This window comes from Mesoplodon densirostris, chromosome 7 (assembly GCF_025265405.1).
Source record: "Mesoplodon densirostris isolate mMesDen1 chromosome 7, mMesDen1 primary haplotype, whole genome shotgun sequence".
Lineage (NCBI taxonomy): Eukaryota > Metazoa > Chordata > Mammalia > Artiodactyla > Ziphiidae > Mesoplodon > Mesoplodon densirostris.
Genome location: NC_082667.1, coordinates 64,813,465 through 64,840,442, shown reverse-complemented (window position 1 = coordinate 64,840,442; position 26,978 = coordinate 64,813,465). Strand labels below are relative to the sequence as shown.

The 26,978-nt window shown below is 41.9% G+C and overlaps 2 protein-coding genes across 2 annotated transcripts; both read left to right on the top strand.

Moving 5' to 3' along the window:
- Nucleotides 1–771: 771 nt before the first annotated feature.
- Nucleotides 772–15,779, top strand: LOC132493477 (transmembrane protein 9B). Its single transcript, XM_060104052.1, has 7 exons — nucleotides 772–980; nucleotides 1,188–1,710; nucleotides 4,033–4,124; nucleotides 7,839–7,947; nucleotides 10,515–10,649; nucleotides 14,580–14,753; nucleotides 15,247–15,779. The coding sequence occupies exons 2-6, from the start codon at nucleotides 1,345–1,347 to the stop codon at nucleotides 14,733–14,735; spliced, it is 858 nt and encodes a 285-aa protein (XP_059960035.1). The 5' UTR covers nucleotides 772–980; nucleotides 1,188–1,344; the 3' UTR covers nucleotides 14,736–14,753; nucleotides 15,247–15,779.
- Nucleotides 15,780–22,961: 7,182 nt separating this feature from the next.
- On the top strand, nucleotides 22,962–23,507 carry LOC132493131 (achaete-scute homolog 3-like). Its single transcript, XM_060103337.1, is given in 1 exon segment — nucleotides 22,962–23,507. A coding segment is annotated over 1 exon segment (546 nt).
- Nucleotides 23,508–26,978: the final 3,471 nt, after the last annotated feature.

Here is a 26,978-nt window from a genome sequence, read left to right as displayed (position 1 = left end):
GACAGCTTTTAGCAATCACAAATCCACAAATGCATCACAGTCAGACACATTTGACCCCTGGTGTCTCCAGATTGTCCTCTGGCCAGCAGAACACCCGCTAAGAAAAACTGATAATTAACTAATGTAACAGCATCTTCAGAAGGCAGCCTGGAGGGGCCTTGGTGAAAAGACATCTAGTCCTGCCATTCTGGTTCTGGTTGGGACTGGGAACCACTTGCCATTTGGGACTGAAAGGGGCTAAAAATATTTGGCGTAGCATCAGACACCTTGTGTTAGAGTCTAGCATCAACAAGAATCACATGGGAGAAAAATATTGAGAAAATTCTATCCGTTAATTAAAACATTTCCACAAATTAGGAAAAGACCACCTTTTAAGTTTCGCTTAGAGAAAGGAAACACGGGGTATTCCATGAAAGCAGAATTTGAAATCCAGAGGTAAGAGTTCAGTCACCTCATACTGAGACCAGAAAAGGGAAGTGTTTGGACCAAGGTCATTCAAAAAATCCGTAGAGGTTGTGATGAGCCCCTGCATCCTTTCCACTACAACCCCACTGTCTCTACTAACTGAAAAATATTTTAATTGGAGACACTGTGCCATCTCCAAGGTTCTCCTAAATTACCCTTCAGGATGACCCGCTCTGGGAAGGATGGGTCAGCGCTCCCCGGCTTCTGACTTAGGGGACCCGCCACCCTGAATAGGATTGTAGCGCCGCGATCCCCCACCTTCTGGAATCCTGGACGGAGGAGGCTACTAGGGCGGTTCTCTCGCCAACTCCACACCTTCCGGAGCCTGGCCTGGCCCGGCCCAGCCCAGCCCCTCCGCTGTTTCCCAGTTCCTGGCGGCAGGCTGGGCTTAGGCGGTCAGACCGCCAGTGGGAGGCAAGCGGGGAGCCCCAAACGGAGGCCACACCCAAGAAGGCAGCTCACAGACTGTTAGCAACTTCGCGGGGAGTGGGGTCCGGGAGGCGAGTGGGCCGCAGGTCAGTACCCGAAGTGCCAGAGAGGACCTCTTGACTCTCTGACTGGGGGTGGGCATCCCGGGAAGCGATGGCTCGGCCAGGCCCATACCGGTCCTCACGCCTCGCACCCGCCCCGCCGGCGCCGGCCGGGACGGGCCGCCTCTCAGCAATTCCGGGGGCTTATTAGGCTCACTCTGGGTCCGGCAGCTAACTGCTCCGTCCTCGCAGGGGTCGCTCGGGCCACGCCCCCCACGCCCCCCCCCCCCACGCCCCGCTGACAGCCCGGGCTTGCTGGGGGCGGGGGGGGGGGGGGCGTCTCCCTGGGCGGGAGGACCTGCTAGTGCACTGGCGGTCCACAGCGCCGCAGCCTCGGTGCTGGGGAAAGATGGCCTATCACCTCGAAGCTCCGCCGGACCCACGCTGCACCCCCGAGAGGCCGCCTTTGCTTCTGGGGCACCGCGCAGCCTCCCGACCTTCGCACCGGGAACCGTTTCCGGGGCGAATGCTTTTCGTAGCTGACCCGGCGCGGCCCGTGACGCGAGAGCCCAGACGGAAGTGCGGGCGGAGGAGCCGGAGCCCGAGCCGGAGCCCGACCGAGAGCAGGTCTCGGGGGCTCCGGCTGTGGGGACTGCTGGGCCTGGCAGCGATGGCGACCCTGTGGGCCGGCTTCCTTCGTCTCGGCTCCATGCTCAGCCTGTCCTGCCTGGCGCTCTCGGTGCTGCTGCTAGTGCAGCTGTCGGACGCCGCCAAGGTGAGTCCCGCCCCGCGCTCGCCCCAGACCGGAGCTCCTCCCCTGCCTCCGGCCTTGTCCACCTGCGTCCCGCCCAAGTCCTCTCCCAGCCCTGACAGGCCGACCCCTAGCTTCACAGCCCTGGCCAACTACCACCCGGAACCCTCCCGACAGCCAGGGAGCAGTCCAGCCCTCCTGCTCCAGCTGTCTGACGGTCCCCGTCCGCACCCCTCGCACCCACGGAGCTGACACCCCGCCCCAGCCCCACCCGGCCCTGACGGCGCCCAGAGTCGGGACAGCATCTCCGCCTCCTTGAATTTCCCTTCTCAGCCCCGACAGTACCCCCCGCCCCCAAACTTGACAGCCTTTCCAACTCTAAGAGCCTTTAACTAACTTTATACGCTTGAGCTCTGACAGTCCACCGCCGCCCTCCACCGGCTTCACAGACCACTGCCCCAATTCCCCAGGCCAAAATGATAGGAAACCCGCATCTCACAGCTGTCTTCCCTCTTAGGAACTAACTCCTCTCAACTCATCCCTGAACAGATTCCCTTCCCACTGTGGGAACTTGCTTCTCCTGGCAGCCTTCCTTCTCAATACGACCTACAGGAGTCTCTCTCACCGGCCTCATATCCTCACCTGACTCCCTCCAGGACCTCCTGGCCCCTTTCTTGCCTTCTCTCTTCTTGATACTTTAGTGGGTAAGGGAGGATCCAAACTACAGGAGAGACGAGGTTGTGGCCTTCTCCCCTGCTCCATTTCTTGGCCCTTCTGGTCCCCCTCATGCTGCTATCTAGTCCCCTTCGTGCCCATACCCTCCAGACCTGTCCTTGATGAGCTAGCTCATTACTAGGGAAAACAGATGGCCTGCACATTAATGTGATGGGAAAACAGAATGACATTTTTCTTTTTTAAATTGGAGCTTTACTCTATAATACCTTTAAATATAGGGGCTGGGAAAGATGGGTGACAAGTATACAGATCAGGGGGGGTTTAGTCAGGGGTTCTTTTTTTTTATTGAAGCATGTAGTTAATTTTTAATGCTATGTTAGTTTCAAGTGTACAGCAAAGTAATTCAGATTCTTTTCCGTTATAGGTTATTACAAGATATTGAGTATAGTTCCCTGTGCTATACAGTAGATCCTTGTTGTTTAGGTCAAGGGTTCTTTTTGAAATCTTCCCTACTTCCCTCCAGAAGCAGGGACAGCAGCAAGTCTCCTGACTTTCAAAACACTGCTGGCACCCTCTGCATATCTTCTGTCATCACTCTAAGTGGTATATTGTAACCATGTACTTGTCAGTCTCCTTTACTTGGGCATGTCCTAATTATGGGCAGGAACCATGTCTCACGCTTATCTGAATCCACCTCATTGCACACCAGTTCTGGCACAGGACAAATGCTCACTAAGTAGTTGCTCAATGAGTAAATGAATTACCAACTCTGCCAGATATACCACCATATATAGGAGCTTTGGACCCGGTCCTCTGGAGACTAATGAGCCGCTGCCTTCTCAGATTAGATTCCCCTTTGCTGGGGAAGCATCTCCTACTCCCTCTATTCATAAATTTAGCCACCCCTTCCTCCACTTCTTGAAACTTGCTTTATCAGTAGTTGTCCTCTCTGTCTCTCAGGGATTAGAAGCAAAGTTTCCTGGGAAGGGTAGACCAAACTGATCTCAGCTACACGACAATACTTCCCTTATGTATTGGGTTGGCCAAAAAGTTCGTTCGGTTTAAAGTAAAAATAAAAGACACATGCTTCATTTCCACAGAGAACTTTATCGAACGTGTTCACAAACCGAACGAACTTTTTGGCCAACCCAGTACTTCCTTTCTAATTGTAGCTGAGCGCCTCCAAAACTTCATCCCTTCTATAGGACTCTGGCCCAACCCATTTTATCCATATCAATACCTTTCTACCAAAGGGTGGAAGGATGGTGAGGAGAAGAATTGTGATTTGTTTTGTGAGTAATTTTTAGTTTGATATTTCCCCATCCTTCTGTAATCAGCATTTTTATCTGCAGGCACAGCTGTCTGTCTACCTCGTCTTTCTACTGGCAGGTAGATGGTGATAACATTAGCACAATTTGATTGTCATGTGACACAAAAATGTGATTAACAAGTCACAGATAGTAGATGTTATTTCAAAATAATTTTATGTAGTATATACTCATTCATTAGCATTACCAATGGCTTTAAAAAACGTGTATATCTCAAAGTTATTTAAAATTTTAAATGAATGGTTTTAGAATACTTGGCAGGGGATGCTTAGCAAAATGTGTAAGTTGCAGTTTTTAAAAATATTGATGATAAACTGTCAACAAGTTTCTATTTTGGTTATAGAATTCTGAGGATGTCCGATGTAAATGTATCTGTCCTCCCTATAAAGATAATTCTGGGCGTATTTATAATAAGAACATATCCCAAAAAGACTGGTAAGTATTCTGGATTACTGAATTACCTGTCAAATTTCTTTCTTTGGTTGTCACTGTTAGCCCTGGATATTCTTCCAATGTATTGTTTTCTCTTTAAGCAAAAGTGTTGAATTCCCTTTCTATTTGAAAAAGTGAGAGTAAGGCCCTGAGTGCATGATGTAGGCCCAAAGGAATGTAGCCAAAATCCCCAGGCAGGGAGGCTTTTACATTGGGATGGGGCTGAGTTTGTGGCACCCAGACTACCCATAGCTACCCTTCTGTGTCCCCTTAAATTTTGGTCCTCCCTCTTGCTTCTCAGTGGAAGGTAAGCAAGCCTCATTTATCTGGGTCAGAGTTTTTACAATTTGTAGGTTTGGATGATATATTGTCAGGTATAGGAGACTATGTTTAAAAGTGTCAAAAGGCTCAGGAAGGAACGGGAATGAGCCATGAATATCAGAGTGTACCAATTGGTGTGCTATTAATAGGTTATAGGTGTGCCAAGTCATTGATCCCTTCAGCCCTTGGCATATAATCAGGCAGGCCTGTGATGACTGGGATCCTGACTAGCTAGCCACCAGCAGCCTTCTCTATTTATCCCAGTGGACCTTACAAATAATAGCTTTTTCTACATGTGCCATAAAATGATTGGGAAGCAGTTGCTTTGTAGCAGCATAAGTGGGCTCCTTACCCTGGACTGGGACATTTTATGGTTTGTAATGGAAGATTGCCAGGATAGGCCTAGAAGAAAAATAGCTCCAAATGTTCCGTACTTTCACATGTGCCCGATTTCACAGCTAAATAGCCCCGAACGTTTGAAAGCAGAATTAAATTCATTCTGTTACAATATTCCAAGCTGACTTTGAATAAGAAAAGGCAGCCTTTGAGCATGTTTAGCTTTTCTGATGTCATTGTCTGTTCTTCCCATGATGTGCATTTAGGTTCAATCCGACATTTGGTAAGTGTATTCTTGAGAACTTCTTGTGAGCTTTTGTGTTCTACTTTAAATTGTCTCATACTACAAAGTGATTTAGCTATTTTTCTAGGTTTTATATCAGCAAGTTACTTTATATGAAAAGAAAACTCAAATTTAAGTTATTCCTATAAATTTTCCAAATATATTGAGCACTTACAATCAGTTTATTCTATTATCAGTAATAGAATGTGATGCCTGTTACTTGAGTGGCAAATGAACTCACTATTCAAGTGTTTAGCACTAATCTTTTCACTGACTTTTTGTTTTTCCAGGTTCACAGAGAACCGTATATCATTTATCCCTGGTTATTGGTGAAAATAGGGAGCTTTGAAAATAAACAGTTGAAAACAAGGCTTGCTTTGGAATTTTTCTTCCCTCTCTCCCTTGCTTCCTTCCTGCAGCTTAGTCTTTTACTAGGGATAGGTTCACAGATGTCACTGAAAGTTTTTTAACTGGCTTTAGAAGGGTAGGCAAGTTATGACTAAGCAAGATGTTATGGCTTTCCGGGCTTCCAATATCTTATCTGACCCTATATATATTTTTATATATAGGGTCAGATAAGATATTGGAAGCCTGGCCTCTCCATTTTGTCCAGTTGTTAGCTTTAATTCTTCATTGACCTATACTGTCTAACTTAAGAAAAATTTGAGTTCTCTGGTTTATGTTCGAGGTGTGATTTGAAGCTGATAATGTCCTCCTTTTGGCACTAGGGGGAGGTGTCGCCTAGTTTCTGAAGTGGTTGTGTTCTGTATCTGGGTTCTGTGTTCACAGTGAGTGGCCAGTCAGAACCAACCTTCCTACTTCCTCTCCCATCCTGCACAGCACTCAAAATCTCCTTGTTATTAAACTGTATTTGTACTTCCAAAGAAACACTCAATACTCAACACTTAGATTCCCAAGTAATTCTTAAGTATTGTTGCTAAGGCTTCTGAAGCTGAAATAGAAAACTAAGTAGGAGATAAGTCTCATTTTCCTGAGGTTCAGAGAGATACAGGGGGGCTGTCCTAGGAGGCAGGAGCCCTGGATTCTGGTCCCTTTAGCTATTACTTTACTCTGTGACCTGTACAGGTGACCTCTCCGAGAGTGCTGGGCTGGATGACCTCTATGATTCTGAGCTAGATACCCCTGCAGTGGGATTTAGCTTCCTCTGCCTATTTTATGCCTGCATCCAGCTGGATACGTTCCTGGTCTTCTGTACATTTGGAACAAATATCACACACTTGTATGGTGTGAATTGTGGGACCTTACTCTTATTTGAAATTCTGCCAGTTGGGACTTATTATATCATTACTACCTTTGTTAAAATTAAATTACCTGTTAAGGAAAACTGACTGAACTTTTATCATTTCTGCCATTTTGGGTTTTCTTTTCTTTTTTTTTTTTTAACTGTCTTTTGTAGCTTTTTTTTGTTTTTTTGGTTGTTTTTTTTAAAATTTATTTATTTATTTTTGCTATGTTGGGTCTTCGTTTCCATGTGAGGGCTTTCTCTAGTTGTGGCAAGTGCAGGCCACTCTTCATCGCAGTGTGCGGGCCTCTCACTATCGCGGCCTCTCTCGTTGGGGAGCACAGGCTCCAGATGCGCAGGCTTAGTACTTGTGGCTCACGGGCCTAGTCGCTCCGCAGCATGTGGAATCCTCCCAGACCAGGGCTCGAACCCGTGTCCCCTGCATTAGCAGGCAGATTCTTAACCACTGCGCCACCAGGGAAGCCCCTGGGTTTTCTTTCTTATGCCACAGCTCAGAGGGAACAGAACACAAAAAAGTACGTTCTGATAGGGCAAAGTGAAGGAATCAGCTTGGAGCATTGGATGCCCTCAAGAAGGTGGGTGGAGTGAGACAGGATGCTGTGGTAGAGTTCTTGAAGCAGCCAGACATGCCTAAGGGAGAGAGCACAAGAGGGAGGGAAACTGCCCAGCAGCCAGCAGGAGGACAGCAAAGCTTTGCCTGCCTTTGCTGAAGGTGATCAGGGTAGTGGGCTCTTAATAGCTGGGGAGAGTAAGAATTTAATTATTTCCTAGAATTGACAGATTTCTGGGAAAAAGATTTTTTGGATAGGCTTGCTTTTTCATAAGCCATAAATAAGTGACCTGGAAAATGGGGAGAAAATAAACCTCCAACCACAAAAACATTCAGCCTTTTATTATTTTTAGGTACCGTTGCCAGGTAGTGTTTTCACTTTAAAATATTTTTGTTGTCCTAATCCTACTTCTCCATGCTTTTTAAATAGACTTTTGCTCATTAAGAAAAGTAACTGTTTCTTACTCTGGTGTTCAGCTTTCAGAGTTTCATAATTTACCAACTGTTAGGTGTGATTAGCCATTCATATACCACACTGTGGCAGTTTAGATGATATTAGTTAATTCATGAAAGAGGTAATCTCATATTTGAATAATGCTCCAGGTCACTTTAAATCATTTAAAGCAGTTTTACTTGCTAAATGAACAAGTCTAAATATGACTTGATCTGCTAAGTAGTTTTCAGTCCCATTTGGGATTTTTCAGGTGCATTTTAACTATAAATAGCACTTTTGAAAATAGCTGCTACATATGTGTCTTTATGGTTTCTTAGACTGTTAAAGCTTACCAAATCGCTAAGGTTGAGAGAGGAAATGATTTCCCTTCCCTTGCTGATTATTTGTTCCTTATATTCATTCTTTCATTGGGAAAGTTCAGTGATTATTCCTGATTTCAGGAAAGGTTTGATCAGTGCAAGTAGAAAATCCAGCTAGGTTTAGGCAGTATTTTATCTTTGTTTTTTCAGCGATTGCCTTCATGTTGTGGACCCCATGCCTGTGCGGGGGCCTGATGTAGAAGCATACTGTCTACGCTGTGAATGCAAATATGAGGAGAGAAGTTCTGTTACGATCAAGGTGAAAAAACAATAATCCATCTTTTCTGCTTCTGGAACAGTTTTTGGTGGTATCTAGACAAGAAAGAAAATTTTGGACACTTGAATTCTATTTAGTTACCTAAACTATTGCTCTTCCATCCTGTTCCCCAGCACCCTCTTACCCCCTCCTTTCTCATCCCCAGCCCGCACCCTAAAAGGAGCAAGGGGCCTGCTCTCCACCTGCCTCGTTGAGATGCCTTGTGCATTAATTAGGATACCTTAGATAGATGTGATATGTGAAATGGCACAAAAAAAGCCCTGAGTATAATTAGCATTTCCCAGAAACACATTCCAGCTTCACTGCGGGCAACGTATGCCAAAGATTAGTGAGAAAGCAGGATGATTAGACCTTCTTCTTCCTGCCCCCTCAACCCTTAGAAAAAGTTATATATAGAGTGACTACTCTATCCTAGAAAACATCACTTCTGGATTTTAAGATTTCCTTTGTTTATCTTTTATAGGAAGTGGAATGTAGATCAGTCTCATCACAATATGGACCTCTAATGGGTTCAATTACTTTATTATGGTGGCTAATAGTTCTTCTCCCCAATTTTTTTATATGGAGGTCCCCATTCTTGTTGCAAAAAAAAAAAAAAGCCTCAAGGGAATCTAGGGTGGTCAGCTATGCCAGTTACAAAGATCCCTGCTGTGATTGACCCTGTGGAGAGCTCCTGCTCCAGCAGGGTACTGTCCCATAGAGAAACCATCACTGTACTTTTCTATTTTTTAACAAAATTTTAATGTATTTTTTCCATACCCCAAATGTCACTCATTATAAGTGTACAATTTTTTTTTTTTTTTTTTTTTTTTTTTTTTTGCAGTACATGGCCCTCTCACTGTTGTGGCCTCTCCCCTTGCGGAGCACAGGCTCCGGACGCGCAGGCTCAGCGGCCATGGCTCACGGGCCCAGCCGCTCCGCGGCATGTGGGATCTTCCCGGACCGGGGCATGAACCTGTGTACCCTACAGCGGCAGGCAGACTCTCAACCACTGCGCAACCAGAGAAGCCCATATAAGTGTACAATTTTATAAATTTTAGCAAATTTAAAACCAATTTTTAAAATCCAGTTTTGGGGACTTCCCTGGTGGTCCAGTGGTTAAGACTCCGCACTTCCAATGCAGGGGGCACGGGTTCAATCCCTGGATGGGGAACTAAGATCCCACATGCCCCGCAGCCAAAAAATAAAAATAAATAAATACTTTGGGTATTGGCCCTGATAACTTTCTAAAAAAAAATTAAAAAAATTAAATCCAGTCTTAGAACATTCCCATCACCCCAAAAAGATCCCTCATAACCATTTATAGTTAATTCCATTCCTACCCCCAGCCCTAGACAATCACTATTCTGCTTTGTGTGTCTACAGATCTGGACATTTCATATAAATGGAATCATAAAATATGTGGTCTTCTGTGACTGGTTTCTTTCACACAGCATAATGTTTTTGAGGTCTCTTCATGTTGTAGCATGTATCAGTACTTAATTCCTTCTTATTACTGAATAGCATTCTATTACATGAACATACCACATTTTGTTTATCCATTCATCAGTTGATGGACATTTATTTCCAAATTTTTACTCTTATGAATAATGCTGTCATCAATATCTGCGTACATGTCTTTCTGTGGGTGTATGTTTTCCTTTCTCTCTGGTAGATTCCTAAGAGAGGTAAGTTTATATTTAATTTTTTTTTTTTTTTTTTTTTTTTTTGTGTGTGTGTGGTACACGGGCCTCTCACTGCTGTGGCCTCTCCCGTTGCGGAGCACAGGCTCCGGACGCACAGGCTCAGCGGCCATGGCTCACAGGCCCAGCAGCTCTGCAGCATGTGGGATCTTCCCAGACCGGGGCACGAACCCGTGTCCCCTGCATCGGCAGGCGGACTCTCAACCACTGCGCCACCAGGGAAGCCCTATATTTAATTTTTTAAGAGACTTCCAGGTTGTATTCTAAAGTAGTTGTACCATTTTACATTCTCACCAGTAACATATGAGGGTTCAGTTTCTGTACATCCTCGCTAATGTTTGGTATTGACTGTCTTTAACTGTAGCCATTCTAGTGGGAGGTGTCACACTGTACTGCTTGACACCACACAAATTAAGATCTCAAGAAAATCATGTGCCTAAAATGTATTTTTGTATATCTAAATTGATCTAAAGCAGTATGCTGTTGAAATTCATCTGAATTACATTTTCTGTTAGAGATCCTAACAGAAAGTGGTCTTGACTGCAGTGCTGTTCAATCTAGGACACTGTATTCAGGTGAAAAAAGAGAACTGCTGTGCTAGCAGTGGTGCAAATGATTAGCAGTAGGTGAAGATGGAATTTGAAGACTCGTGAAAAGATCCCAAAGGCAAAATGCTTTCTTTCCTTTTTTTCTATAAATAATACTTTGGTGAAGAGTTGAGTTTATTTCTTATGTTGGAATCGATTTGTATGGAAATCCTATATGCTTGACAGATAGATCAGTCTTCACTAGGGCTTTAACATTATTATACAAAATTCAGATTTCTTGGCTTGAACAGAGATATAACTTATTTTCAATTCCCTTTAGGTTACCATTATAATTTATCTCTCCATTTTGGGCCTTCTGCTTCTGTACATGGTATATCTTACTCTGGTTGAGCCCATACTGAAGAGACGCCTGTTTGGACATTCACAATTGATACAGAGCGATGAAGATGTTGGGGTAAGTTCTTAGCATGCCCTGGCTGTTCAAGGCCAGTCTCTGTCATCATCTGATATAAAGTGCATGTAAAGAGTAGTTACATAATAGATGTCCCTATCTGGAGCAGATCCTCCACCAGAGAACCTAAAGACAGTTCTAATATTAGTGTATGTCTATTTATGAGGAAATTGCTCTGTAAAGCCATAAATATGGTGGTTAGACCGATGATCCTTGGTGAGTGTGCTGTACAAGGCTTTGCCTTTCACTACCAAGGGCACAATTTTCATTGCCTTTTCCTGTTTACATTGAGAAAAGCATTGGAGATAGTCTTCTTCCTAGGCTACTGCCTGAACACCTTTCCTGTCAACATCACCAAATATTTTAAAAGGCAAAGAGGCTTTAGTGAAGGGAAGCAAGAAAACCATAATGTTCTTTACTTAATGAAGTACAGCTTGATAACCTGCTGATGTTTTATATTTCCTCTTTTCCTCCTCCTTTAAAAAAATCTGATCTTTAACTCTAGAGAAAAATAAAACCATCACTCCTGATTCTCTTCCTATCTTTAAAACACACTCATATTTGTATATATAATTAATATTACTTCACTCAGAACCTTTGAGAAACTGACACAGGCCGCAAATTTGTTATTCAGTATGGCTTAGAGAATTATATTGTTTGTTTTGTCATTATCCTGTTTGGGTTTGTTTCCAAATTTTCCACTATTTCATTATTACATATATAATATTCTTTAGAAATTACTTTTTATTTTGGATTACTATATTGAACTATGTTTCTTAAAGTGAATAAAATTTAGTAGAGTTTCAAGAATCAATTCCAAAAGCCAAAGCCAGGATAAAGCCTTGCCAATCACAGTCAAAAGTCCTTTTACTCTGGAATGGCTTGTGGACCCACTGGTAAAAGATGAGAAAGGGGATCCCGAATGAATGGCTTAAGTTATAATTACAGAGCCTGCTTGTCTCATGAATATCGATATTGAATACTCAACTTAATTTGAGCAAGATTTCATTTTTGTTTTGTGAAGAACTTTCATAGAAATACCTCTCTTTGCCTCTTTTCCCCTTGCTTCCTTTAGTAATTCAACCAACACATAACAAGTAACTTTTCCATATCAGGAAGGATTAGAGTCTCAAATACTGTTCCCGTGTTAATTTTCATTCACATACAACATTTCCCATTGACATTTTGGGTCAGATGATTGCTTTTTGTAGGGGGCTGTCCTGTTCACTGCATGATATCTAATAGCATCCCTGACCTCTGCCCACTAGAAGCCTCATCCCAATCATGACAATCAAATATGTCCACATACGTTGCCAAATGTTCCTGGGGGTCAAAATCACCCCCAGTTGAGAACTACTAACATGAAAACGTTATGTATCAAAGGCCACGTAAACCATTTCATTATAGACACAGAGACAGAAACTCTGACTTAAACTACATCCCTTATAGCATTAAATATCTGGTTCCTGATTTTAGGGGTAGACAATATTAATGTAATACACACAGAACATAAAAGAAATGGATGCACGAATGTGTAGATAAAAACAGGTAGGAAAGGCATTTGATGGGACCATGTGCTTAGTAGGCATTTTGTTCACCAGTAATTGATTCTGCGAGCATGTCGATCATATGAGAACATTGTCTTGAGAGGCCTGGCTGACTTGTGATATCTGTTAAATTGATTCTGGGCAGAGAGAGGTTTTCTAAACACTGGTATGAATTTATGGTAACAACTCTGTTCAAAAAGAAGTTCAATTTAAATTCCTACAATTGTTGCTAATCCAAGATGATAGTTCTTCACTCTTTATGTGCCTTTAAACGTGCTTTTGTTAAATTCCGTTTTAAGTTTGTCTATTTTTGTCGGGTGTAGAGCACATTGAATCAAGTGAGAGTCAGCACAAGTAGTTCAGAAGCTCAGTGCAAGGAGCCACAATATTTACTGTGTTATATATCCACGACACATCATTGCTATGATCAAAGCATTACATTAAAACATGTTTTGTACTTACTGTAATTTTATCAGCTGTAAAAAGTGCAAACATATATAAAGAGTAAATCTCTATTTGCATTCTCCCGGCATCCATGACTATGAGCAGCTAGTTCAGTCTTGTTCTGATGGATGGAGAATAGGCCAGAAGGATTAACTGTTTGTTTAGTCCTTTAAATTTGTTCCTTAAGAAGATGTCTCTCCCCCTACCTTGAAGAGTAGATAACAGGACTATGAAATTGAGAAGCACTCTGCTGGTAAAGTACATCCTTCTTCCCAGTCTTGTTAATGTCAAAACAAACCAATGGTAATAATGTTTTATATACAAGTTCACTGAAGCACCACATTCGGATAGTGTCATTTTAATCTACCTGAACAAAATCAGTGTGTTAAGAAGATGTGACACCAAGTCAAGTTTAGGGGAGGTAAGACCTGTGCTTGTGCTCATCTGTTAGATGACCTTGGATCGGTTTATTTCCTCATGGGAAATAAAGTAATCCAACAACATTAGGCGCCTTCCTCTTTCCTAACGTTCTTTCTTACATCTTTGAAACATTTGAACTTTGCGGAATTGTTTTTATTATTTTCATTTGTAAGGTTAAAAAAAGAATGGGGTTTGCACAAGATATTACCTAAATTAAGTGAAAAGTTGAAGCAATTTTGGTAAAGAAGGCAGGGATAAATTCTTTACAGAAAACTCTTTGATGTCTTTGAAATGTCGACATTATATAAATATCTTGCTCTAAAAAGAAGACCAGGTGTTAAAACACTGTTTAGTTACAGTTTTATATATATAGTTATGCAGTTATGTATAGCTTTCCATAGACACGCTGACTCCTGCCCTGGGTATATAATAGAGCTTTTGCAAACATGCGAAACAATATTGTTTCTTTCCGAGAGGCAAAGGTTAAGAGGTCTGACTTGTGACTTGTATCCTATGTTGGAACATTTAGGAGCTTTGCTAACCCAGGTTCAGGAAAAAGAGATCAAGGAAAAGGCAAACAAAAGCAATAAATTAATACTGAATGCCTTTTGTCATTTAGGCAGCTGTGTTTATATCTCATTCATAGATAGATTAGCCTGGTGGTTTCCTGTGTAATGACTACAAACATCAGTGGCATTGGTTTACGTTGGTTTACTTTGACCAGGACAGGTTCGTTTTCTACACAGATACCTGGGTGACCCTTCAATGGCCTCTTTCCTAATGCGGCAGCTAACATGGAAGCTACTGTGTGCTCAGCAATGAAAGATTCACGTCTTTACCAAATAGAAACGCTGAAGTAATAATTCCTTACTGTCCTTAGCACTAGAGGGTAATTGTAGCACTTGAGCTATGTCTCTGTTCATTACAGATTGGGGAAGGGGGGAAATGTAGGTGTTGAGGGCATAAGAAGAGATGGAAACCAACCAAGATAGGATCCAGTCAACTCATCTCCCAGGATGAATGTGGCCCCAAGCTGGCAAGTAACAATTCTAATATAATGGGAGTCAGGAAATTAAAAGATAAGAGTTTCCTCAGCCACAGATTAGCTATATAGTATCAAATAAAACAAGGAAAAGCCCTACTTTCTGTATCTGTAACATATAGATATTAACATGCAAAATAGATTTTCTTTCCACCACTCATCAAGACGGGCTTCTCTTTAATATAAATGACCACTGTCTTTGTCTTGATCCCTACTTCTTAAGGGAATGTCTTTGGAAATGGTGACTCATGGGAACTTTGCACAAATACCTCCTCATCGCTTATTTTACTTGAACCAACTATTTCTGTAGTTGAGTTCATCCTGCTTCTGGCAGTTGAGTGCCTAAGAGTGCTTGGCCAAATTAGATGGTCTGTTTGAAAAGGCCAGCTGCTCCTATCTCCGTGGCTGGATAACTGCTATTGTGTGTGTGTGTTTTACACGGACCATACCGTCTGATGTTCTCCATTCCTGGACTTTCAGGATCACCAGCCTTTTGCAAATGCCCACGATGTGCTGGCCCGCTCCCGCAGTCGAGCCAATGTGCTGAATAAGGTAGAGTATGCCCAGCAGCGTTGGAAGCTTCAAGTTCAAGAGCAGCGAAAATCCGTCTTTGACCGTCATGTTGTCCTCAGCTAATTGGGAATCGAATTCAAGGTGACTAGAAAGAAATGAGGCAGACAATGGGAGAAAATTGACTGAGTTTTCCTGGGTTTTGTTTTAATGCCCTGTTGATTTCACTAACTCTTGCTGGAAAGTTCAAAACTGGAAACAAAAACATGCTTGGTATTTTCTTTTCTTGTTAATGTATTAATGGAGGCATTTTTTTAAAGCACATGCCTCAAACAACGTTAGCCTTTTCTTATTTGTGACTTTTACTAATAAAAATATGTCTGCCTGTAAATTATCTTGAAGTCCTTTACCTGGAAAAAGCACTCTCTTTTTTACCACACAGTTTTAATTTGGTTTTCAAGATAATTTTCAAGGGTGGTTTTTGTGTGGTGTTTTCTGTTTTTGTTTTTGTTTTTGGCAGAGTAGGGGAGGGATACGTGGGAAGTGCTTAACATGACTTTTCTCAAGTCACTTTACTAAACAATCTGTTGTAAATAGACTTTGCCTTTTATTTTCAAGTTTCATTTATATTTTGCAGTCTGCCAGCCTCATCAAAGCCCTGACTTACCTATTTGAATTTTGCACTGACTATGTTATCTGGACATCTGGTTGGCCTGTGGCTGTACTTCATGGTAAATTGGATCTGAAATGCCTGGTGGCTCTTCACAAGATGCAGATTTTCTTCATGTACTGTGATGTCTGATGCAATGCATCCTAGAACAAACTGGCCATTCGCTAGTTTACTCTAATGAATAAACATAGTCTTGGTGTGTGGTCTTTCTCATCTTCTTCTAGTATCTTTAAGGATGAATCCTAAGGACTTGGACACTTGCAATAAAGAAATTTTCTTTTAGACCCAAGCCTCCCTGGATTGATGACATACACATATTTGTCAGCATCTCCAGTCAGGTTGAGAGGCAGCTGTTTGAGCTGTAGTGTGTACAGCTTTGAACTAGCACTGGAGTTCCAGTTGCCTCCCTCTGAAACGTATAGCAGTTATTGGATAACTGGCTTTTTTCTTCCTATGTCCTCTTTGAAATGTAACAATAAAAATAATTTTTGAAACACCTACCAGTGTATCTATGTCTCCTAACTTTTCTCCCCTCCCTCTTTTGCTGTATGATGAACTTGAAGATGCAAAGACTATTTGTACCCTGTTGTAAGACTATTGTTTTATAGCAGTCTAATCATAAAACACTGGTAGTAAATTATCTGTGTGTGGCTGTGGGTGTGTAGAGAGAGAGGGAGGGAGAGAGAATGTATGGATACTTAGATGGGTCTCTGAAAGTATACAGATATCATTTTGATAAACTGAGGGATTTAAAATGCATGAAGGAGTGTTTGTTCTAAGAACTTTTTGAACTAAATTACATTAATTTCATAAGGATGAGATTTTAGGAGCCATTAATGCATTTTTTGGTTAGTGAAAAGCACTTTTTTTAAACCCCAAAATCTAACCTAAAATTATTGATTTTATTGTTAGTATTAAAAGACATAAGTTCAACTACAACGAAGTGAAATTTATTCCAGGTATGCAAGGCAGTTTGAACATTTGAAAATTAATGAAATCTATCACATCAACACACTCAAGAAGAAAAATGATGTGATCTTATCAATAGATGCAGAAAGAGCATTTGACAAAATCCAACACCCATTCACAACGAAAACTCTCAGTAGACTAGGAATAGAGGAGAGCAAGACAAGGATGTTCTTTCTCACCACTCACCACTCCTTTTCAACATCATACTGTAAATCGTAGCTAATGCAATAAGACAAAATAAAAGGTACACAGATTGGGAAAGAAAAGTTAAGACTATCATTGTTTACAGATGACATGATTGTCTATGAAGAAAATCCAAAAGAGTTAAAAAAAAAACCTGGTACTAATAAGTGATTTGACTATAGCAAGGTGGCAGGATAGAAGGTTAAGATACAAAAGTCAATTGCTACCCTACATAATAACAATGAACAAGTGAAATTAAAACACAATTGCCATTTACATAAGTACCCCCCCAAATGAAATATGTGTAAGTCTAACAAAATACGTACAAAATGTATATGAGGAAAACTACAAAACTGATGAAAGAACTAAATAAGAGATTCCATGTCCATGGATAGGAAGACAATATTATCAAGATGTCAATTCTTCTCAACTTGATCTCTATAGATTCAATTCAAATCCCGGACTTCCCTGGTGGCACAGTTGTTAAGAATCCGCCTGCCAATGCAGGGGACACAGTTTGATCCCTGTTCCGAGAAGATGCCACATACCGCAGAGCAACTAAGCCCGTGTGCCACGACTACTCAGCCCACACCCTAGAGCCCACGAGCCACAACTACTGAGCCTGTGCGCCACTACTACTGAAGTCTGCATGCCCTAGAGCCCGTGTTCTGCAACAAGAGAAGCCACTGAATGAGAAGCCCATGGTGTGCAACAAAGAGTAACCCCTGCTTGCTGCAACTAGAGAAGGTCTGCGCGCAGCAACAAAGACCCAATGCAGGAAAAAAAAAAAAATCCCAATCAAAATCCCATCAAGTTCTTTTGTGGATATCAACAAACTGATTGTAAGGAAGCAAAAGACTCAGAAAGTCAACACAATGTTAATGAAGAAGAACAAAATGGGAAGACGGACGCTACCTGTTTTCAAGACTTACTGTACAGCTGCAGTAATGAAGTCAATATCAGTGTGGCACTGGCAAAAGAATACAAACAGATCAATAGAACAGAATAGAAAGCCCAGAAATAGATGCACACAAATGTGGTTAACTGATCTTTGACAAAGGAACAATGGGAGCATGGAGAAAAGTCTTTTTAGTGAGTGGTGCTGGAACAACTGGACAGTCAAGTGCAAAAAAATTAAACTAGACACAGGCCTCACACCCTTCAAAAAATTAATTTGAAATGGATCACAGACTTAAATGCAAAACAAAAAACTACAAAACTCCTAGAAGACAACATAGGAGAAAATCTAGATTACCTTTGGTTGCTGATGACAGATTCAATATCAAAAGCATGAATCAAGAAAGAAATCATTGATAAGCTGGACTTCATTAAAATTAAAAACTTCTGGTGAAAGACTGTCAAGAGAACAAGAAGACAAGCCACAGACTGGGAGAAAATATTTGATAAAGTACTGTTTTCCAAAATATACAAAGAACTCTTAAAACTCAACAATAAGACAAACAACTTGATTTTAAAATAGGGCAAAGACCTGAACAAACACCTCACCAAAAAAGATATACAGATGGCAGATAAGTATTTGAAAAGATGCTCCACATCATATGTCCACAGGGAAATGCAAATTAAAACAACGAGATACCACTACACACCTATTAGAATGCCCAAAATCCAGAACACTGACAACACCAAATGCTGGTGTGGATGTGTAGCAACAGGAACTCTCATTCATTGCTGGTGAGAATGCAAAAATGGTATGGCCACTTTAGAAAGAGTTTGGTAGTTTCTTACAAAACTATACATACACTTACTGTGTGATCCAGCAATTGCACACCTTGGTATTTAATATCTGAGTTAGTTGAAATCTTATGTCCACACAAAAACCTTGCCCATGGCTGTTTATAGCAGCTTTATTCATAACTGCCAAAACTTGGAAGCAATCAAGATGTCCTTTGCTAGGTGAATAGATAAGTAAACTGTGGTACATCCCGACAATGGAATATTTTTTTAAATTTATTTTATTGAAGTATAGTTGATTTACAATGTTGTGTTAATTTCTACTGAACAGCAAAATGATTCAGGTATGTATTCTTTTTTTTTTTTTTTGCAGTATGCGGGTCTCTCACTGTTGTGGCCTCTCCCGTTGTGGAGCACAGGCTCCTGACGCGCAGGCCCAGCGGCCATGGCTCACAGGCCCAACTGCTCCGCGGCATGTGGGATCTTCCCGGACCGGGGCACGAAGCCGTGTCCCCTACATTGGGAGGCGGACTCTCAACCACTGCGCCACCAGGGAAGGTATGTATTCTTTTTCATATTCTTTTCTAGTATGGTTTATCACAGGATATTGAATATAGTCCCTTGTGCTATACAGTAGGACCTTGTTGTTTATCCATTCTATATTATAATAGTTTGCATCTGCTAATCCCAAACTCCCAATCCCTCCCTCCCTCACTCCCCTCCCCCTTGGCAACAACAAATTTGTTCTCTATGTCTGTGTGTCTGTTTGTTTCATAGATAAGTTCCTTTGTGTCATATTTTAGATTCCACACGTAAGTGATATGGTATTCAGACAATGGAATATTATTCAGTGCTAAAAAGAAATGAGCTATCAAGCCACAAAAATATGTGGAGGAACCTTAAATAAATATTACTAAGTGAAAGAAGCCAATCTGAAAAGGCTATTTACTATACGATTCCAACTATATGACATCCTGAAAAAGGCAAAACTATGGAGTAAAAAAAAAATCAGTATATAATATGTCATTATACATTTGTCAAATTCCATAGAATTGTACAACACCAAGAGTGAACCGTAATGTAAACTATGGGCTTTGAGTGATAATGATGTGTCAATATTGGTTTATCAATTGTAACAAATATATCATTCTGGGGCTGGCCTATTGGTAGTAGAAGAGAATGTGCATATATGTAAGAGCAGGGGGTAAATGGGAACTATGTACTTTCTGCTCAGTTTGCTGTGCATCTACAATTGCTCTGAAAAATAGTTTATTTAGAAGGAAAAAAATTTTGATATATAATAAAATGTAAGTTCATATTGAGCATCCTGGTTATGGCCTTAATCTCTATTTTAAAAATATTGGCGAATATTTGCACATTATGAGATTATTACTTAAAGATATTTTCCATAAATAATTTTGATATAAGATTATATAACTCAGATAAATGGGGGGCATTCTTTTAATAAAAGAATTTGTTACAAGAGTCCAATTTTGCAAGCAAAGCTTTCTATTTAGTATTGTTGTATGTTGTCATATCTACATATTAGGTAGAGAAAACAGATAAACCAGACTGAGCAGTTCTGTTTAACTGTAAGCTATTTTGCATGTTGTTACTAAATGATCACCTATAAATCAGTTTAAGTCTGACTCAGCCCAAAGTACAGCCTCTCGGCAACAAAATTCAGGTAAGAGACTCTTCTCCAGAGTGGCCCATGGTGGAGAATAAAAACATGGTTTTTAAGAAAATCCCTAGGCATGGTTGATAAATGATGAATTTTTTCAGCTATCTGATTATTCCATTATCTTAAACTATCAAATATGCTTATATGTTGAAAGAGTCAGTTTTGCTGATGATTCAGTCATCTGGAGGAGTGGAAAGTGTTTTTGGGTTTGGAAGTCAGGAGCTTTAGGTTCTGACCTCTGCTCCGCTACTAGCTCTGCAACAATTATGAGGGATTGGATAAGAGGGTTTCTAAGGTTTCTCTAGGCCTAACATTCAGTAATTCAGTTATATGTGCAGTTGTAGCTTTTTGGTTTTTCCATGCTAGATATTTGTAATCTCTCAGAAAGTTGAAGCTTTTATGCTCAGCAGAGCATCCAGAATCTCTTAGGATTTTATCATTAAGACCTCATCATTTATTTCCCAGAAGAGTTCTAAGACAGACACCTGAGATTTTCCCTAAAAGGCAGGTGCATTTGTTAGCTATGCGTGTATCTGGCTTTGGAGCTGCAGCACTTACAGCCTGTGTGGCTCTCTTTTAAAACCTTTACTCAATTTCTACAAACATGTCCAGCTGCCACTAGACTTCCTGTCTCGATCCTCTTTGCTACTGCCTTTTTCATTCTATCACTGATGTTGTTAAATTTTCTTCTTTGAATACAGGGTCATTTAAATGCTGCTACACTGATTGGTGAACTTTTTGGAAATGCTCAATAGAAAAGGCTTCTCATCAGTGTGTCTCCAAAGACACCAGGCTCTTTTTCCAAGAATTATGCAACGTCTTGTTAAAACCTAGAAACTATTAATTACCTGCTGCGTATACAAATTACTCAGATTTCATCTGGGTCAAGGCTTAAGATATTGTTAAAATTGTCAGTCAGGATGAACTATACCGAAAGAATTCTTGTGTGCAATTAGCTTTGATGACATCTGCTTTACTTTTTGGTACCCTGTTGTATCAGTTCTGGCTCGTTAGCTATAGGCAGAAATCAGGTGCTGATGTTCTCAGAAATGTAGTAATAGGGGCTCCATACCCACTGTGCCATCATTTCCCAACTTCTGCCATACACATCCTTTATCTCTTACCCTGTAGAATTCTTGGCTCGAGAATTTCCCAACTCTTTTTCTCAGCAACTTTTTCTTTTTGACAGGATCTTGGCTAGTTTGTAATCCAGAGATTTTCATTTTATGTTAGTTATTTTAGGCCATTGGATCAGTAACTTGGAATCTTTCATTTCCTCTGTTTTGATTTTTAATTGGACCTATAGCACTTATCTCATTCCCTCACCACCGCACCTCTATATGGAAGAGCTTTTCCTGGCATTTATTCCTTTTTCAGCCTTTTTCACCATGACATTATAACCCTCCCCACCACTCACATTTCCCACCCCTCATCTGCTGTCCCCCGTCCCCTACTTCCCTTTCTGGTTCCAGAGTCATTGTCTTTTCTGTAGCCATACTTGATAGGATAGGTTTTTTCACAAGAATTGTAATACACTTTATTGCACTTGAATTCTGGTGCTTAGAGACTGCTCCTGTCATTACATAGTGCAGCCTGCAGAGTTTTGTTTTACTCAGGTAGAGAAACAAGTGCCAGTGTTTACCTAATCTTGCCCTTAAACATTAGGGCTGGGTTTTTTGTGGAAAAAGAAAGCCACCTTTCCTTCTTTTCTGAAAGCCCAAAATTAGATTTCATGTGGCTTTTCCTTTTCCATTTTGGGTATGTTCTTCATTTCTCAACAGATGTGCTTTGGATAGATCAATGTTTGATTTTCCAGTGTTAGGGAAAATATAAGCCAGGTTTTCTATAAGGTGCAGGTGAGAAAGGGATGCTGCACAAGTATTCATCTGTTAAGAAACGAAACAGGAAAAGAACTAATACCTAGTGCATTATGTATTTTTTTTTCATTTAATCCTCACAACCACCCTGCAGAATAGTTGATAGCTCAGTTGGACATAGGAATAAGCCAGAGCTCAGAAAGGTTAAGAAATTTGCCTAAGGACACACAGCTAAGAAGAGGCAAAGCCAAGATGGAAACTTGAGAATGTTAATGACTGAAAGAAAAACACTCTTTTCCTATAGCACTTCCTTGACTTCCAGTTAACTAGTTACACTATAATGTTCCTGTGAAATCCATTGTGACCACATTATTACAGTCAAAGGCAAAAAGTAATGGTAGTGTAATAAATAAGCTGGATGCAGGCCTATTCAGAAGAAGGGAATGTGTTGATATGAGACATCTTGGAGCATAATACTTTAAGTTCCATGAAAAAAAAATACCTAAATACAGATGCACTTTACTCAATATATTTAAAGTTCTAAGTAAAAATATGTAAATTGACCATGTTTTAAATGTGTTAGGGGAGTTTCTCATTAAGGAAATCTTACAGTGAATTTTTAAGACCAAATGATTCCTTTCTTATTTTTATTTTCAGTTTTGCCCCCGGCATATCAGGTATCATTTAAGAAGTCTATGCCTGTGAGGTTGCATGATCACTAACAAGTTTGTAATTTCTCCAACACGTATTTGAATATTGTGGTGTTTCAGTGTTTCCTAAACGTCAGTATTTGAATACACCTTCACAATCTTCATTGTATTATTGTTCCACCTGTACTGCTATTTACTTACTATTTTTCTGTAAATCAATTTACATTTTTTACTCAAGTAGCTTTATTTTTAAAAGAGACGTTGTATCGCTACTGTAAATGTGAAATCAGTATAATTCACAATAAATAGAAATTAATAGTAAAATATTATTAGATTCCAGCTAGATACTGTTCCTGTTGAAGGCTTCCATCTGAGGAGGATTAGAAAGCATTCTAGTAGTATGGAAAACACACTGTCATCGGACTAAAGATATATCCTTGTAATCATAAGGACTGAAAGGGAATAACTTTCTCACAAGGCAAGTCAATGTTATTTCATGCTATTTCTGTGTACCATCAAAAATCCTCTCCCTTTCTACCCAAAGAATGTTGTAACCCCACCAAGTTTTCAGAATGAGCTCAGAAACTATTCATCAAAGCAGAAAAGTCTCTGATCTCTGTCGATACCTGTTCTCTTTTGATCTGGCCAAATTAATAAACTTGGTTCTGTTTCCAGGCTAAAGAGGAAATGATGGACAATAGAAGCTACTCCAATCTGCCAGACAAACTGCCTGTCTTCACTGATTCCACCCACTTGCCACTGACCAGGTCCTTCTATCTGGACCCCATGATCATGTTCCACCTGTACCCTGAGGGCCCGGTGCCACCTCCTTACTCTGAAGACCTGCCATTGCTGCCTTTTTCCAGTGACTCTCTGATCATGGAAGATTATGGGGAAGCCTGCGCCTTCTGCTTCCCAATGCCTTATCCAAATTACAGAAGGTGTGAATACTCCTACAGGCCAGCCTTTATCCAGAAAAGGAATGAGCGGGAAAGGCAGCCGGTGAAATGTGTCAATGAAGGCTATGCCCAGCTCCGACATCATCTGCCATAGGAGTACTTGGAGAAACGACTCAGCAAAGTGGAAACCCTCAGAGCCGCAATCAAGTACATTAATTACCTGCAGTCCCTTCTGTACCCTGATGAGGCTGAGGCCAAGAATAACCCCAGGAAAGATTCCTCCATAATGGCAACCACCAGCCGCCACACTGACCCCATTTTCGGAATCATTTGATTCTGTGTTTCTAAATAGAAACAAATAATTTCACAAAATATGGTCCCTTACATCATTTGATAGTTTTCCTAATGGAGTTTCTGGGTGGGCAGATAATAGTTCAAATGCTAAGCTGTGTTGGATATTTCTTACCTGGGTTTCAGCTGTACTAAACATTATCTTATGTAGATTGAGAAAACGCTTCTTAACCTTTGGCAATTTCTTTCAAGAACTTTAGGGAAGCAGGAGTCCCCAGAATTCTCAATATCTCTCACCTTGCCCTTCTCACACACTTGGCCAGAGTCCCAGCTGTAAGAAACTCACAAGAGTATTGTAAGGTAAGACTAATGACTATTCAATGCCTGTACTGCACTTTGCAGACGCTTCATGCTAGGCAATCACAATGAACCTCCCTGGATTTGTCAGTTTGGTGGGTTTTATTATTTGGGGTTGGCGAGAAATCTATACGTCACTCATAACGTGATGCGGAAGTATCTTGGGGCTAAAGCAAAAGTAGTTAACAAAACCTTGTTGTCATTTGAAATTACTTCAGAGTCATCCTTTTCCTGCATGCAGCAGACATCCTCAGGTAGCTCAGTTTGCGCTGAAGAGTGCAGGCTCCACAGTCAAACTGCCTCCATTTACATTCTGACTCTGCTGCATCCCCACTGTGTTTTCTCAGTTCTTCATCCACAGAATGAGAATTACAGGAAAAGCAGCTACCCCTTATGTTTATTATCAGTGTTAACAGTGCTTGTGAAACATAATGAAAACATTATGTGAAAACATAATGTGAAACATGAAAACACATAATGTTTTCATAGCCATTATTTTTAAAATTTATTATCCCTTTTTTTTCTTTTTTGCCCATGACATCAACATTCTTTAGGTTCTCCGGGCCAGAAAATGTGGGGAGGACAGTGACGTCCTCTATCTTGGAGTCTGCCTTCAAAATGTTTCTATTTCTGTTCCTATGATGAGCTTCAGCTCTTCCTTCTTCCTTAACTCCCACGTCCCCTCTGTCACCAAGCCCAGGCAGGACTTCCAACACACTGTCACATTCACCTCCACTGTCACCTCTCTGTGAAGCCTTTCCACCACAGCCATTACTTGTTCCTTTATTGTGAACACATATTTCCTTGCCATTCCTATCCTGCTATCTTTACGCCTGCTATCTTTGCACACCTATCTCTGCCTTCAGTAGAATGTAAGCTCCTTGAAGATAGGTGTCAGTCTTATACATCCTATATTCCTAGCACCCAGCAAAGTGATTCAAGCCAGGTAGGCATCAGGAAATATTTGGTGGTGTTATTTTCCTATTTCCATCCTGTCACATTGTGTCTGGATAACTCCGTGGCCTCCTGGGCTCTGTTCTCAACTGGCTCTATCATCACTCTGATATTCTTTCTTAAAGTATTTCACGTCACTTCATCGCTCAAGCCCCATGACAACTTCCTTTTGACTCTGACGTTGTTGACATTTATCTGCTTGGTTTTCAAAGCTCCCATCAATTTGGCCCCTTCCCGAATATCCACACTTGATTTTCCCATGACACCCCATTCCCTCCACCCCAAAAAGAAAATCACAGTCTTGCAAATGCATCCTTCTCTCTTAGCTCTTGCTTCCTACCAAGAAGGAATGGAATATTCTCCTTCTTCCTTTCACCATTGAAATCCCACCTATCTTATTCAGGAATCCTTCTCTCATAGCCAGAGACTAAATCACTCAGCCTTTAGGCTAACAGTCATTCTCCTGGCTGCAAAGTTAAGCTCTGTGAGGGTAGACATCAGTTAGGATGCTTTTGGTTGCAACCGATACAAAAATCTGATAAAAATTGGTGTAACCAATAAAGGGAATTTATTGGTTCACATACCTTCGCTTCTAGCAGTAGGGCCGCCTTCAGGCAGGGCTCAACACTGTCACCAAGAACCTGGTTTCTTTAGATCTATCCTCTCTGGGAATAGCTTCAATGTCCCAGAAAGACTGTCAGAAGCTCCCAGAACCTCAAGCTTTCTTATTTATGTATAGGAGGAAAAAGAAAGTCTATAACCCAGGATTTCCAACAAAAGTCTTGAGATTCATTCTGATTCCAGAGGCACATGCCCATGCCCTAGTGGCCAGGGGATGGAATGTGCTGATGGACACACATGAATCGGGGGGTACAGTCAGCCTCTCCTAACCACACAGAGCCACAGCAGAAACAGGAACTGGTGGAAGGCGGGGATGGATGGGGTAGAGACAACCACAAACGTCCCTGCATACTTTTTGGGTCTTCTACACTGAACACAGTGCTGGGCACACAGCCAGTGCACAGTGACTGTCAGATGCCTCAAATACCAGCCTCCTCCTCTGGAGGTTCAAATGAGAGCAGAATCTAGACTTCTGTTCCTTTGGTCCCCACTGTCCACTCCCACCACCCCAAGTGATCATTACACCTCCGCTCCTCAGCAGTCCTGTCTGTTACAGACAAACATGCCCACACTTTTGGTTTTTGTGTGTTTTTTTTGTTTTTGTTTTTGTTTTTTGCGGTACGCAGGCCTCTCACCGCCGCGGAGCACAGGCTCCAGATGCACAGGACCAGCGTCCATGGCTCACGGGCCCAGCTGCTCCGCAGCATGTGGGATCCTCCCAAACCGGGGCACGAACCCGCGTCCCCTGCATCGGCAGGCGGACTCCGAACCACTGAGCCACCAGGGAAGCCCTTTTTGTGTTTTTTTTTAAAACTAAAGACAAATTCTATCTTAGGGTCCTTAGGCCACCCAGTGGTTCCCTCCACTCCAGCCTCCTGCCCGCACCGGGTGAAGGCAGGTCAATAGCCTTGAGTCTCTGAGGGACCAGCTCCCTCCCTCACGAGACTCTCCTGGGATCCGTGAGGGCTGCGCATCTTGACGGACTCTTCCGGCAGAGGGGAAGCCCGAGCTTTTGGGGAACTGAGGTCGCACTGGCCTTTCCCGCCAACACCCCCTCCCCAGAAAGGCGGAGAACTACCCGCTACCCTCTCGCCCCGCGCACGCGGCCCGAGGCTCCAGTCCCCCCACCTCTGCACATGCTCAGTACACTCCCTCGGCCCAGCTGGCTCGCATCCATGGCAACCTGCTAGGCAACCAGGAGTCAGTCGGTCTGAGGCCGTGAACTCCATCTGTCGGAAGGGGCTGAGGCTGAGGTGGAGTTTGAGGCTGTGATAAGTCCCCTTGGGGTCAGAACTGTGGACTTGGGCAGGAGCAGACTCAACAGGGCCGTGGTGGGCTGGGCCAGCGGAGTGGGATCTCGGGCCCTGGGTGGCAGCTGGCGCCTCTGAGCACGTCTACGGAGGCCACAGCCCTGGGCTCTCAGCTCGGTCTAGTCTCGCAGGTGACTGGGTTAGGAGGGAAGTCTGTGGCTTGGGTTAGGGGTCAGTTTGTCACCAGGCCTACGATTTGCGAAGGGACGTGTGGTCTTACCCCCGAAGTCCCTACAACTGGGGTGGAGATGGGGGAAAAAATACTAACGTAT

What these genes read in the sequence shown, in the direction of transcription:
- LOC132493477 (XM_060104052.1), top strand. Translation starts at nt 1,345, where the DNA reads ATGGCCTATCACCTCGAAGCTCCGCCGGACCCACGCTGCACCCCCGAG. An exon ending in AGCTGTCGGACGCCGCCAAG is followed by an intron (nt 1,711 to 4,032) that starts GTGAGTCCCGCC and finishes TTTTGGTTATAG; the next exon opens with AATTCTGAGGATGTCCGATG. An exon ending in GAAGTTCTGTTACGATCAAG is followed by an intron (nt 7,948 to 10,514) that starts GTGAAAAAACAA and finishes AATTCCCTTTAG; the next exon opens with GTTACCATTATAATTTATCT.